This window comes from Vanacampus margaritifer, chromosome 2 (assembly GCF_051991255.1).
Source record: "Vanacampus margaritifer isolate UIUO_Vmar chromosome 2, RoL_Vmar_1.0, whole genome shotgun sequence".
NCBI classification, from domain to species: Eukaryota; Metazoa; Chordata; class Actinopteri; order Syngnathiformes; family Syngnathidae; genus Vanacampus; species Vanacampus margaritifer.
The window spans coordinates 15440680-15454606 of record NC_135433.1 but is presented as its reverse complement, the minus strand read 5'-3'; the positions used below and the strand labels follow the sequence as shown (position 1 = coordinate 15454606).

General features: G+C 45.7%; 2 protein-coding genes across 3 annotated transcripts; both read right to left on the bottom strand.

Annotated features, from left to right (window-relative positions):
• Positions 1-6: 6 nt before the first annotated feature.
• Positions 7-4839, bottom strand: LOC144044720 (cytosolic 5'-nucleotidase 3-like). Of its 2 annotated transcripts, none has more exons than XM_077559302.1 (9): positions 4543-4839; positions 4102-4200; positions 3528-3597; positions 3393-3439; positions 3099-3184; positions 2923-3012; positions 2546-2708; positions 2102-2302; positions 7-386 (listed from the first exon to the last, which is right to left on the bottom strand). In XM_077559302.1, exons 1-9 carry the CDS (start codon positions 4651-4653, stop codon positions 258-260), a joined length of 996 nt encoding a protein of 331 aa, XP_077415428.1. In that variant the 5' UTR covers positions 4654-4839; the 3' UTR covers positions 7-257. The 2 variants fall into 2 exon arrangements, with proteins under 2 accessions (XP_077415428.1, XP_077415430.1); XM_077559304.1 differs by lacking the exon at positions 4543-4839 and adding an exon at positions 4331-4498.
• Positions 4840-5285: 446 nt separating this feature from the next.
• Positions 5286-13883, bottom strand: klhl11 (kelch-like family member 11). The gene is made up of 2 exons (XM_077559299.1): positions 12974-13883; positions 5286-7871 (listed from the first exon to the last, which is right to left on the bottom strand). The coding sequence occupies exons 1-2, from the start codon at positions 13489-13491 to the stop codon at positions 6287-6289; spliced, it is 2103 nt and encodes a 700-aa protein (XP_077415425.1). The 5' UTR covers positions 13492-13883; the 3' UTR covers positions 5286-6286.
• Positions 13884-13927: the final 44 nt, after the last annotated feature.

Below are 13927 nucleotides of genomic sequence, written 5' to 3'. Positions count from 1 at the left end.
AATGTGTCCTTTACAGAAGTGACAAATGACAGCACATTTATTTAAGGAGGACTGACTGGCTGTGTAACAGTATAGAATAAAAAAAAAAAAAAGAAAGAATAGGAGGCATTTTTTTTTTAAAAAGCAGCAAACATGCAAATGTGACTGGCATTTTCTGGAAGTAGCACCATGTTAGCGCCTATCAAGTGTCTCGTGTGTCAACAAACAGGAAGTAGAAGTGCAGACAGGAGGACTTTCAGTCAAAGCAACAAAAAGAGTCACTCGGGAGTGTCCGGTGTCCAGTTTCCGGTGAGGTAGAGCAGCACGGCGTTGGCCACGTCCAGGGTCTCGTCCTTCACCAGCACGATGTCGTAAGAGTCCAAGTACGACTGCTTCCTCTCCTCCACCTGAGCGCCAACAACATCCCCATCAAAATGAGAAACGCACACGTGAAAGCTGACGGTCGGTATGCCTCAGTGAGCAACTCAAAGCGCAATTCAGTACTTTTGTTGTCCATCCCCAAATATGGTGACTTATTTCTGAGCAAGATTGGATTTGTTTTTGTTTGCCATTTTGTTCTATGATATTTTCTATTTATTGAAATAATTTTAAAATATGGACAGTTTTTTCTCTTTGTGTCAAAGCAAAAAACAATTGGGAGCTTTTTTTTTTGTAAACAAGAAGTCAAAGCCCCCCAAAAAATCCTTAACAATAACTTGTATGCAGCCCCACTAAGTCTATACACCAAATTTGTATTAATATTGCATTTGTATAATATTAATTAAGTAGAAAAATCCACCCATTTTTATCCATTTCAGGGTAGCGGCCAATCATGGCTCAACTGTTTTCTGATGCTGAGCCATGCTTGGTATCTGTGATTGATGCTGGCACTCAGCATTAAGGCTTGGAATTGGGGGGGGGGGGGGGGGGGGTAGATTACCAAAGATTCCCGAGCGCGGCTCCTGCTGCTGCTCACCGCTCCTTCAGGGGATGGGTCAAATGCGGAGAAAGAATTTCACCCGACTTTGGTTGGGTGTGACGATCAGTGGTACTTTAATTTAATTTTCAGTTGACAGCAAGTGACAAAATGGTCACTGCCTGAAATGGATAAAAATAGGTGGATTTTGCTGCCTTATTCATATTCGTCAAACGCAATAGTAACCAGAATGTTGTGCTAGATTAGTCAGAGCACAAACATATTACTGTAAAGAAACAGTTTTTTTTTTATAACTCTGACATGTCCAACAAAAAACTTTTTTTAACTCAGTATTTAATTTTAAATCAGCAAATTTAGACAAACAATACTTTCATCCCGTGAGGGAAATTAAATAATTTGGAGATGTGTTTTGTTTTCCAATGATGATATCTAAGTTAACATATTAGTTCTATATAACCATATTAATTTTAACTCATTCACTGCCCATTGACGGCTATAGACGTCAAAAATTCATTTGAATTATTTCTATTAGTTTAATTTTTTTCCCCCACTTTTGTTAACAAGAGTATGAAAACCTAGATTTTTTTTATTGTACATTTATAAACAGAACAGATATAAAATGTGTCATTAATTGTGAGTTAACTAGTGAAGTCATGCGATTAGATTACAAATTTGAATCGCCTGATGCCCCAATTTTTTTTTATAATGTTTTCTTTTCTTTTTTAATTCATTCATTGCCATTGACGGCTATAAACGTCAAAAATTCATTTAAACTATTTCTATTAGTTAAATTTTTTTTTCCACTTTTGTTAACAAGAGTATGAAAACCTAGATTTTTTTATTGTACATTTCGAACAGATGTACAATTTGTGATTAATTGTGAGTTAACTAGAAGTCATGCGATTAATTACAATTAAGAAATTTTGTCACCCCTAATTTTTAATAATCTTTTTTTAATGAATTTATGGCAGTGAATGAGTTAAACATATTTAATTATCATTCCTTGTGAAGAAATGAAAAAGGCATTCAATTTGACTAAAAAGTGAACATATATGCTGTATAAGGCTAATTAATGATTCCAAAAATGCATTGGTCAAAGTTAAGGCCTTGTGATGAAGAGACGTCTGGTACAGTTTACTAAAAGTAGACTTAGCATTAAGATGTTTTTATTTCAACTGGCGTCACCTTGTCGTTGAGGAAGCCGATCTTGAGGACGTTCTCGATGTTGTGCACGCCGTCGGCCATGGTCAGGTCACCCAGAGAATCTCCCAGCAGGAGCACGTTAGGTCGGGCTCGCAGCTCCTGGAAGTGACCCGTGTTGAGCAGGGCGCCCTCCCGTTTGTTGTAGATGTGGATCAGCTCGCCCTTGAAGGCCCTCAGCACCCCCTGGTGGAGGGAGGAAGTCACAAACTTGCAAGTCCCAAGATACTGGGACGAACTTCAAGCACGTGGAGTCAAGTCATTAATTTGAAAATGAAATCATGTCAAGTCATGAAATGGTGTCAGTATGTTCTGACAGCCTTTAAGGCAGTGAATGCAAAACAAATGGCAAAGTATGTTGAAAATGATGACGGATTTCCAAGTCAAGTCCTGATTTCAAGTCTTGAGTCGAGTCCACGCCTTACTCACAGCCTGATCAAAGTCCATGTAGTTGGAGAAGACCTTGACGTTGGGGTAGAAGACCCCCGCCTGGCGGATGACCTCCTCCAGGATGTCGCCGATGCCGGCGGAGAAGATGAGCAGAGGGATGCTGTGCTCGTGCAGGTGTGAAAAGAGCAGCTGGTAGCCGTCCCTGTAATGATGAACAACATGAACATCAGCCAGGCTAGCTTATCATAAAAAAAAAAAATCACAATTTAGCTTCTTTCCAGCCCTTACTACTTTTATATGTCTCCTATGCTGAAACAGCCATGCTTGAAGTACCACTTACAAAAAAATTATAATAAACTTAATAGAAATATGTATCCCATCAAAAACTTATAAAGGTGTAAGCACGCGTGTGCGACCTGAGCTTGGCATCAGACTCTCGCACCACGGTGGCCAGCAGGTCCTTCCTGATGTTCTGCTGCACCAGCAGCTCGTGCGCTTTGGTCCACCTTTTGGTCACAAACGCACCGACAACGCATGAGTGTGTTGTCAGCGTGTCAACGGCGGCCATTTTGTAAATAAATGAGCCACTCACCACTCCACCATGAGCGGCAGCTTCTCGGCGATGGAACGCGACGAGTCAATCTCGATGGGGTAGTACGTGTTCATCAGATCCTTCAGCTGAGGCCATAGGAACACTTCTTAACAACCTTTTATGCTTGTATGACAGTTAGGAATGTTAAAAAAATGGAGATGCATAAAATGTAAGCCATATGGTCTGTAGTTAAAGTATCATGATGAATTATAGTGAGGGACCATTTTAGGGCAACCTCAACGAACCTCATGTATTAATTGACACGTGTGAATTTGAATTGAACTTTCTACCCACCTTTCCTTTGCATTCTTGAGAGATTAGCTTACTGTTGTCGAGAATATCTGCACACAAATACAAACAGAAATGGCTCAGATAATGAAGTCCCCCCCCCCCCCCCCCCCTACATATATCCCTAACACATATACTTACTGTGACAGGTGGGACATCTTTTACCATTAAATGCAAATCTTGTGAGAGTCATGTCAAAGTCTGAAATAACCTATGAGAAAACACAGTTAAACGCACGTGTCACATGATGAACACTCAAGGAAAATGCCACAATATTCGGGTTTGCTGCAGCAAGAAGTCATACTGTAAGAATATACTTATCTTATCTTATATATATTGAAGATGGATTACACTAAATTGCCAAGATGTTTATGCCTACTGTATGCCAGCCAATGTGGGCAAAGCATGGCATCAAAGTTAATGATCATTAGGAGGATGCACTTTGAAAAAGGATTTACAAAGGACATGTTGATCGCTGCCTGCAGTTTTCATTACTACCAGTAATTTTAGGGCTTTAGCAAATTCAAAAATGTCCCAAAAAATTATAGAATGCCCGACATGGACAGGTCACCGGCCATACTACTCTGTTCAAGTGCAAGGTGCAAACTTGACATCCAACGTGTTGGCATTTCACTCCCTCACGTTGACGAAATTGTTCAATGAGTCATTTGAGTGTCGGGTGTGCCTAATGTTGTGTCCCATGCTGCAGTCTAACCTGTAACGTGTTTGATCCCGCCTTCAGCATGGACTGGAGGATCTCGTGGACTCTCTGTGGGTCCCTCATACACACAGACGGATTGGATAGCTCGGAAATCTGGAGAGAGAAGAGTCAAGACACTTTTCGATTATTGGAGACACAAAATGGAGTCGCTATCATCCGAATTAACGACAAACTCGGCCAACAAGAAGTTAGCTATAGTTGCTACTACTATATATTAACTCACAAGATAAACAGATATAAGTAGCAATTCCTTCAGGAACTATTTGAATTCACAATATACCCGCTAAGTTCATAAGTGAAATAGTTCATTCGAGTTCTAGCCTCGACAGCAATTATCTCGGGGCGAGCCTACGATGTTAAGCTAACTTGAACACGATAGTCGCATTCACTCCGGCCGATAAAACAAACCCCCCAAAAATGTTGAGATAAAATTACCATGTCCACAGAATTGTGTCGGCGAACGACACGGTTTAATTTAGCAGTCTGTGTGTGGCAAGCAGCCTGAGATGTCAGGACGACTTGTGCTGCCTTCCGGGTGTTATACATATACTGTAGGAATATTGAAAACTCATACCAATTAACTGTAGCGAGAATAATAAAATTGTTGTAAACCACATGATTAAAACAGAGCGTGGAATTTGATCTAGCAAGAGTTACACGTTATCTGATAAAAAGAAAAAATACGTCGCTTTTCACGAGAAAAAGTATCGACCGAGCCAAATATTATAGTTTACGAGCCCGTTAGCACCCCATGAAGGCACCACAGCTATTTGCGTAACCCGGTGTGCGCTTCTCCGACGGAAAACAACACGTCAAAGGTTCCGTTTCCTCCACGGGAAAATAACCAAAATGCACATAGTGTACAGCAAGTAATGCGATTGTGTTCACTTTTGAGTTACATGTTCACTTTAACCTTATCGATAGTTTTTATTTTATTTTTTACAACAATCTTAGTGGCCATTACGACAGCTGCGGTTCAACAGTGGCAGTCCTAACTTGATTGGCGCAGTGTGCAAACCTCAACGCCTGAGTGCTTGTCATTGTCATGAACATACTTACATTTCAAGTCTTTATTTTCTAGTCTCGTTTGCAGGGGCACACAAATAAAACATTGTAAAATCTCGTAAGCTTGACCCAAGGAATTATAACAGCAGAGTGAGAACAAAAACAAGAGAGTATGCATTTTGCTGTATTTTATTTAAATTGGAATCATATTTCTGAAAGAAAAATCAAAGTGCGGCCGCAACTCAAACCCCCTTTAAGACTGACAAATGGATAGGATAGGAACAAAGGGGCTCTTCTGACGCAAAAGGAATGACAGGCTTTATAAGACATCTTGACAGGTAACTGAAATGCCTTGATTACATCTTTAAGGAATGTTACAATAAATACAGAGTACAATGCTGAGCAATAGTCTAAAGGTGGGGAATGGAACGATGTCTCGTTAGTGTGTCTGCTATAGTGGAGGCTGCACAGAAGCGGTTATGGCACTAGAAGTGTTGACACGCTTGCATGAGAGATTGTCACAGTGTTTACAAATGGAAATAAGCCTCCATCTGGGAACTAGCCACAGAGGAATGTCAAATATATATATATGTATATAAACAGCTTTGTTATTTATATACAGACAGATAAACATCATCTCGATATTATTTTGTTGTTGCCACTCTTATTAACATACATTCGGTGCATCCCTTCACACACACATACACACATACGAATCATGGCTTCTGAAAAGTGGCCGACAACACAACATAGCATGGCGTTCAGTTTGGTGAGAGCGAGGCGTGTTCCACTGCAGCATGTTACGAACAAATGAAATGATGAATGGCGCAGTTGTGGCTGGTGACACAAGGATAGGAATTCCTCCATGCGGATGAGCACACGAGACAACTTCAGAAGCAGTCTTTTGAAAGCCTCGTTTCCACTGAGCAGCACAATTCGGTCCAGTTTCAGTGTTTTTACACAGTCTTCTCAGTCTTACATATTGATAAAAACAAATCAATGGAATCCAACAACAGCCACTTAACTATTGAAACGCACGGCAGAAGAATTACCAATCCAAACTTCTCTTTTATCGGAATGCAAACCAACTGATAGAAACTGATCAGAACTGTACCGCTTGGTGGAAAAGTGGTTGGAACAAGTCCACAAAGCAAGTCGGCAGACTGGCGAGGATTCAGCACTCGATCTGCGACTGCAGCTGCCGGCGCAGGGTGAGCGTGCGGCGGTGCAGCTGCTGCATCTGTTGCATGCGGTCCCGCTGGCGTGCCAGGTTCTGCGGCATGGGGTAGCGCTGGCAGCCGTACAGGAAGCGGTAGGGCACGCGCACGTGGCAGGCAGTGGCGCGGCACCGCGGCTGCGGCATGGGCGGCAGCAGCATCCAGCGCCTGCGCTCGGCGCAGTAGCGGTACGCCTCCTTGCGGTACTGCTTGTCCACGTCATCGCTGTTCTTCCAGCCGCCGATGATGAAGACGTCGTCGTCGAAGTGGCAGATGGCGGCGCCCTCGATGCTGGTCACTTCGGGCGGCAGGCTCTCCAGGATCTCGTCGGGGACGCGGGCGCTGATCTTCTGCCGGGCCACCTCGTCCCGCATGCTGTAGCTCTTGGGGCAGCAGGAAGCCGTGTGGTAGAAGTTGGTGGCGGCCACGGCCATCTGGAACACGCAGTAGTTGTCGACCAACGGCAGCGAGTCCACGTCCTGCCACTGGTGGCTGTCGGTGTCATAGCGGGTGGTCACCGTCTTCAGCCCGTCGTCTTTGTCCGTATCGACTGGCGTGCGCGCCGTCACGTACACGTAGCGGTCCTCTACGCTCACCGCCTTGACGTCGCGCAGGATCTTGGGCGCCGACTCCAGGTTGTGCCATTTGTCTTGCTCGGGCTCGTACACGCTGACGTCCTTGAAGCCCGGGCTGAAGTTGCCGTGGCCGCCGATGCTGTACAGGATGTCCTTGATGCAGGTGAGGCCGAAGGAGTGCTTGCGGGTGGTCAGGTTGCTCACCTGCTCCCAGGTGTTGTAGTTGGGGTTGTAGCGCTCCACCGTCTTGGCGAAGCCCGGCTCCATGGAGCCGGCCACGTAGACGTGCGAGTCGGTGGCGGCGATGGCGTGGCCGTCCAAATGGTTGTGGATGTGCGGAAGGTTGACCCAGCGGTCCTCGTAGATGAAGTAGCCCACACACTCGCTTAAGTAGTCCCCGCCCTCCGACACGCCGCCCACCACCATGATGACGTCCATGTTCTGGCCAAAGCGCGGTTGGAAAGACACCACGAACGAGGACCACAGCTCCAGGTCGGCCAACTTAAAGTTCTCGAAGCGGATGGCGTAACCTTCCACCGCCTCTGACACCAGGCGCAGGCATGCCTCATTGGCCGCCACCATCCGCTCGTTCTTTACCACCCGCGTCAGGTAGGTGGGCTTGATCTGGGGCAGCCTGAGGAGGCGGAAGAGCTCCTCAAAGTAGCCGCTGCGCTCTTCCGGCATCTTCTGCACCCACTTGACCACTGCTTCGAAGAGCACTTCCTCAGAGTCCACCGTGATCTGGTCGTCCGACAGCCAGTTGCGCACTAGGTGGAACGGCAGGGTGTAGAATTCCTCGTCCTGGATCACCTTATGGAAGTTGCGGCGGATCATGTCGGCCGCGCGCAGTGCCAGCTGGTCCAGAGTGTACATGTGGGCCAGGCTGTGCACCGCCACGCAGTTGGTCAGGCTCAGCTTCTTCTTCAGGAACTCACCGCAGAAGTCCTTCAGCTGCACCAGCAGGAACCTGAAAATGAAAGACAGGAGCTCATGGGCGAGATACTACAGAGCCTTTTTTTTTTTGTTTACCTGGAGATTAGATACATGTTGATATAGAGTGAACCCACTTAACATGGTCCACCATATAGAGACTAGATTAAAAAATTCTTATACCCCTGCCACACGCATTAAACACAATGTTATCAATGTCCCAAAATTTATGGACCTGACTGTATATGGGGGGGGGGGGGGGTCATTAATAAGATAACTGGAAATTCGGAACAACTACTTTTATAAAAATACTGCTGCATCGCAGTTTCACTTAGGGGTGATTTTGTGCCTATACACTATATGTGTGTCAGGGCCTGAAGAAAGGGGCTATAATAAAGTGTTGTTTTTCATGCCTGGTCAACCAATCCTAGAAAGTAATATGTCATCTATTGCATTTAATTGGGCTAGCCCTACCTTCTCATAATAAAACACTATAATAAAAAGGTTGTTGCTGTTCTTTATCTTGCTCAGAAGTAACTGTCAGGTAGATGGCTGCTGATAACAGCAGGGGTCCTAGTAGAAAAGTATGCGGCACTTTTGATACAGAGGCATGCAATACTAACATTTCCATGAGATAAATGATTAAACACGCATATTGCAAAGCCAAACGCAAAGGGCTATAAATGACATTAAAGAGTCCTTTTTTTATTGCCTCAACAACAAATCTTAGAAAAGACTTTGCCCTCCATTACAATTGATGTGACCAGCCCTGCCTTTTTACTATAACAAAATACAGTACTGTAATAAAAGGTTGTTAACTTGTTGCCGTTCTATTCCTTTGCTCATGTTATTCTCATACACTGCAGATGTGTTCTGAGAACAGCAGGGGGCCTTTTGATACAAAGCATTAAATGATAATATTTCCATTATGGAAATCAGTGATTATCAGTAAGCACCATTGAACTACTGAATTTTATTTTTAAACTGTGCATAATGTTGAAATGTCTTAATCCAGTTAAGTATCTTTTCTCTTTTAAGTTTAATACAAATGCATGAATTTCACTACATTTTCAAATATTTGTGTACACTGTGTATTTCACTTACTCTATGAGAAATACAGTACATTTGAATGGAATAGTTTAAGTTCAAGTAGAACTTTGGTTCCCCTCCGTGAGTCATTACTAGGGGTGTTAGAAAAAATCAATTCCGCAATATATCCCGATATTACAGCGCGCAATTCTCAAATCGATTTGATATGTGGCCGAATCGATTTTTAAACAACAATTTTTTTATGGGAATATTCAACAAAACGTCTTAAGGGTTAGGATTTACACATTAAGCATGGAAGAATGTTATATTAATGGAACACTAAGCCTTAATATTTTAATTTCAGTGCTGTTCAAACATGAAACAGACTGCAACCTGTTTGTTAAATATAGTGGCTCAGTTATAAAACAGAATTTTCAGATTTAAAAAAAATACATTTTCATACAAATCTTACAGTGTACATGTACAAGTTTACTGATTAGTATTTTTAAATTTGAGTATTTTTTTTATTTTATTTTATTTTATTTTTTTAAATCGCAATAATGAATTTATAGATTCGTATAGGGATTAATCGGTATGGAATCGAATCGTCTAGCCATTACCTTATGCTGCATTCACACCAAAACCGAAAAGGCGATCTGGAACGCTTCCTTCGCTTCGACTTTTTTGGAACGATTGCCGCTCATTCATGCATTTGCGCACACCGGAGAGGAGGTGGCGTCCCTCGGCGAACATAGAGTACTTTAGCGAGTCAACAAAAAGAGAGCAACCCCGACTACTTTCACTTCTCCAGCAGTGCCTTTTTTGGGGTACGTGATAGCACTTCCGCTATTTTAGTGGCAATCCGGCGGTCGGCAGTTGCGCTAAATAGCTTTGGCATGGATGATAAACACTGCTGCTACCTCGGTACAGATATAGTCGGATTCTCCTCCACACACGGCGTGGGCTCTGGTACCAATCCTCTCGAGAGGGGCTGGACTCGGTTGCCCACGGTGAGAGGAGCAGAGCAGATGTGGGCATACTGATTGCCCCCAGGCTTGGTGGCTGTATGTTGGGGTTCACCCCCGGTATACTCCCTCTGCCTCCGGGTGGGGGGACGGGTCCTGACTGTTGTTTGTGCATAGGCACCAAACAGCAGCTCAGAGTACCCACCCTTTTTGGAGTACTTGGAGGGTGTGCTGGAGAGTGCGCCCTCTGCGGACTCCCTCGTTCTGCTGGGGAACTTCAACGCTCACGTGGGCAATGACAGTGAGACATGGAGGGGCGTGATTGGGAGCAACAGCTCCCCCGATTAGAACCCGAGTGGGGTTTTGTTATTGGACTTCTGTGCATCTGTGATTATCCATAACAAACACCATGTTCAAACATAGGGGTGTCCCATTTGTGCATTTAGCACCAGGACACCCTAGGCCGCAGTTCGATGATTGACTTTGTAGTAGTGTCATTGGATTTGCGGCCGCATGTGTTGAACACTCGGGTGAAGAAAGGAGCAGAGCTGTCAACTGAACACCACCTGCTGGTGTGTTGGCTACGATGGTGGGGAAAGATGCCTGGCAGACCAAAAGGTATTGTGAGGGTTTGCTGGGAACGTCTGGTGGAATCGAAAGAGTTTCAATGCCCACCTCCGGCAAAACTTCTCCCTTGTCCCGGGGGAGGCGGTCAACATTGAGTCCGAGTGGGCTATGTTACGCCCCTCCATTGATGAGGCGGCCAATCGGAGCTGTGGCCGGTGCCTGTCGTGGCCGCAATCCTCGAACCCGCTGGTGCACACCTCAGCAGGGTCCTTGAGGGTGCATGGGAGTTCGCCCAACCAGTCTACATGTGTTTTGTAGATTTAAAGAAGGCATTCGACCATGTCCATCGGGGAGCCCTGTGGGGGGTGCTTCGGGAGTACGGGGTACCGAGCCCCTTGATACGGGCTGTTCGGTACCTGTACGACCAGTGTCAGAGTTTAGTCCGCATTGCCGGCAGTAAATCTGATTTGTTTCCAGTGAGGGTTGGACTGTGCCAGGGCTGCCCTTTATCACCGATTCTGTTCATAACTTTTATGGACAGAATTTCTAGGCGCAGCCAAAGCGTTGAGGGGGTCCAGTTTGGTGGCCTCAGCATTGCATCTCTGCTTTTTGCAGATGATGTGATGTGGTTGGCTTCATCAAACTGTGATCTCCAACTCTTGCTGGAGCAGTTCGCAGCAAAGTGTGAAGCGGTTGGGATGAAGATCAGCACCTCCAAATCCCAGACCATGGTCCTCAGTCGGAAAAGGGTGGCAGGGATGAGATCCTGCCCCAAGTGGAAGAGTCCAAGTATCTTGGGGTCTTGTTCACGAGTGTGGGCAAGATGGAGCGGAAGATCGACAGGCGGATCGGTGCAGCGTCTGCAGTGATGCGGACTCTGTATCGGTCCAGTGTGGTGAAGAAGGAGCTGAGTCGAAAGGCGAAACTCTCGATTTACCGGTCGATCTACGTTGCTACACTCACCTATGGTCACGAGCTTTGGGTCAAGCGGCCAAAATGAGTTTCCTCCGCAGGGTATCCGGGCTCTCCCTTAGAGATAGGGCGAGAAGCTCGGTCATCCAGGAGGGGACTCTGAGTAGAGCCGCTGCTCCTCCGCGTTGAGAGGAGCCAGTTGAGGTGGCTCGGGCATCTGGTTCGGATGCCTCCTGGACGCCTCCCTGGAGAGGTGTTCCGGGCATATCCCACCAGCGGGAGGCCCCGGGGACGACCCAGGACACGCTGGAGAGACTATGTCTCTCGGCTGGCCTGGGAATGCCTTAGGATCCCGCTGGGGGAGCTGGTTGAAGTGGATGGGGAGAGGGAAGTCTGGGCTTCCCTGCTAAAGCTGCTGCCCCCGCGGCGACCCGACCTCGGATAAGCGGCAGAAGATGGATGGATGGATGGATGGATAGAACGGTTTTATTAATTTATGCCCCTAGTTTTCATCTGTTTTTAATGGCTTGCATTTTGAGTTAATATTTTGTTCCAGTTTAGTACTTCCACTCATTTTTTGTACAAAAAAAAACCACAGGACTTGCCCATTTATTGTCGTTTTCTTTCTATTATACAAAAACCAGCATGTTAGGTTAACTACATGCGGAAAGTCACATGAATCAAACCCGGATAAACAGGTTGGCGGACTTCCTGTGTAAGCGGTGATTATCCTTTAACTACTTTTACTAAGCAATTTCGTTTTCTTTATAGCTGATGTCTTTGGACAAAAAATACATACATGTAGAGCATTAATTTATGCAAATATGATATATGTAAACACGAACAAAGCCTAAACATCAGGTATTGTCATCTCTAGTACCGCCTTAAGACATCTTGTGTAAAACAAAAGCCATTGTAGATGTTCAAAGTTTCTAATAAGTGCTTTGTCCAGGTCTCCAGCTATGGCTCAGGTAAGTAAATGTTCCGCCCTGTTTTTCCGAATGTAGCTTCACATAGACTGAATCTAGTGATCAGCTCATCCGCAAGCTTTGCAGAAGCCTGAAAACGATCCTGATCATGAATCAGGTGTGTTATTGGAGAGAAACTTGGAAAACAGGCTGGATAGGGGCTCTCGAGGACCGAACTTGGCCACCCCTGTTGTACCCTAAATAGTCTAATCCCAAATCATCTGTCATAGGCTCTAGTATACCCACCATGACCTAAATAAGCAGTATAGAAAATGGACGGATGGATGTTTTCTGTATGTAAAACTGTAGTTACTCCTTGACATATAGGTTTTATTCAATACTTTTTGGTGTCTGGAACATAGTCATTGGGTTTACATATTTCCAGTGGGTAATATTACTTTGGTGTTCAAGCAATTCGGAAAACCGAGATTCCAATGTAATTTTAGTGTTCAAGTTCGAACTATACATCATGTCACAGTGGCTCGAAATAATAACACACATACTTTTTAGTATGAAAGGTTTTGCATTGTTTTTGATAAACACGTAGGCCTACTACACTAACTACCTTATTCCAATGTTGGTCACAATGGTGGTACTTGGAGAGCAAAGTGTTTTTGAGGCGATACTCGGTACAAAAAGTTGGTGAGCCGCTGATGTAAATGATGAGACAAACACATGCACTGTACACTAAACGTTACCTGTCAGCTAGCTCCAGGACTTCATGCACGTTGCAGGTACTGACACGAATCTCCCCGGTGTACATGTACTGGATGACGCTCTCCACCGTCTCAGGGTCGGGCCCCATCTCCGAGCTCCACTCCTTCATGTCCACGCGGCCTGACAGCGACTCGGAGAACTGTCCGCCCAGCAGCGGCGTGAAGTAGTCGGTGGCGGCGGCCAGCACAGAGCGGTGGGCCGCGAACTCGCACGTCTGGACGCCGCCGGCCGCCGCGCCGCTACTGAAGGCGAGCGTGACGTCGCAGAACATGCCCTGCTTGCGTTGTTCGTTCTGCCGCCGCGACAGCTCCGAGCAGTGAGAGGACGACGCGAAGTCCTCGGCCTCTTCTGCGTCGCCGTCCGCGGCCAGAGAACTCGGGGTACAGCCGACGCCGCCGCCGCTACTACTACCACCACCACCACCACTACTACAACTACTACTACTACTAGTACTACTACTCCGGGCCGGGTCCTCCGGGTTGGGGGCCGCCGCTGCCATTCTGCTCCCCGGTCAGAGAACGGGTGAAGGGAAAAAAGTAGCCAACTCGTAGAATTAGGCGACCACAGGCACAAGATACGTCAAAACCGAGCGCCACATTGAAGCACTCGCTTCACTCCTCCATTTACGGAAGTCGGCCGCCGCAGGAATGCTACCAAACTAGCTAAACACAGCGCAGACTTGTTCGAATAGCATCATTGAATCATTGATACTTGCCATATAATTGGTCCAACCCGCAGTATGTTCGCGAACTATACATTGGCTGGGGGGAAATAGTTTCTTGTCAGCTTACGAATGTTCACGAGTATATAAATCGCCCACCATGACAAGACCGACTTTGCCTCAGTCTACGAGCCGCTGCCTGACAGAAAGCGACATGCGCAGTGGGAGAAAGTAAGGTGTCAGCGGCGGGCTTCCGCTTTGGAAGTTGTATGTT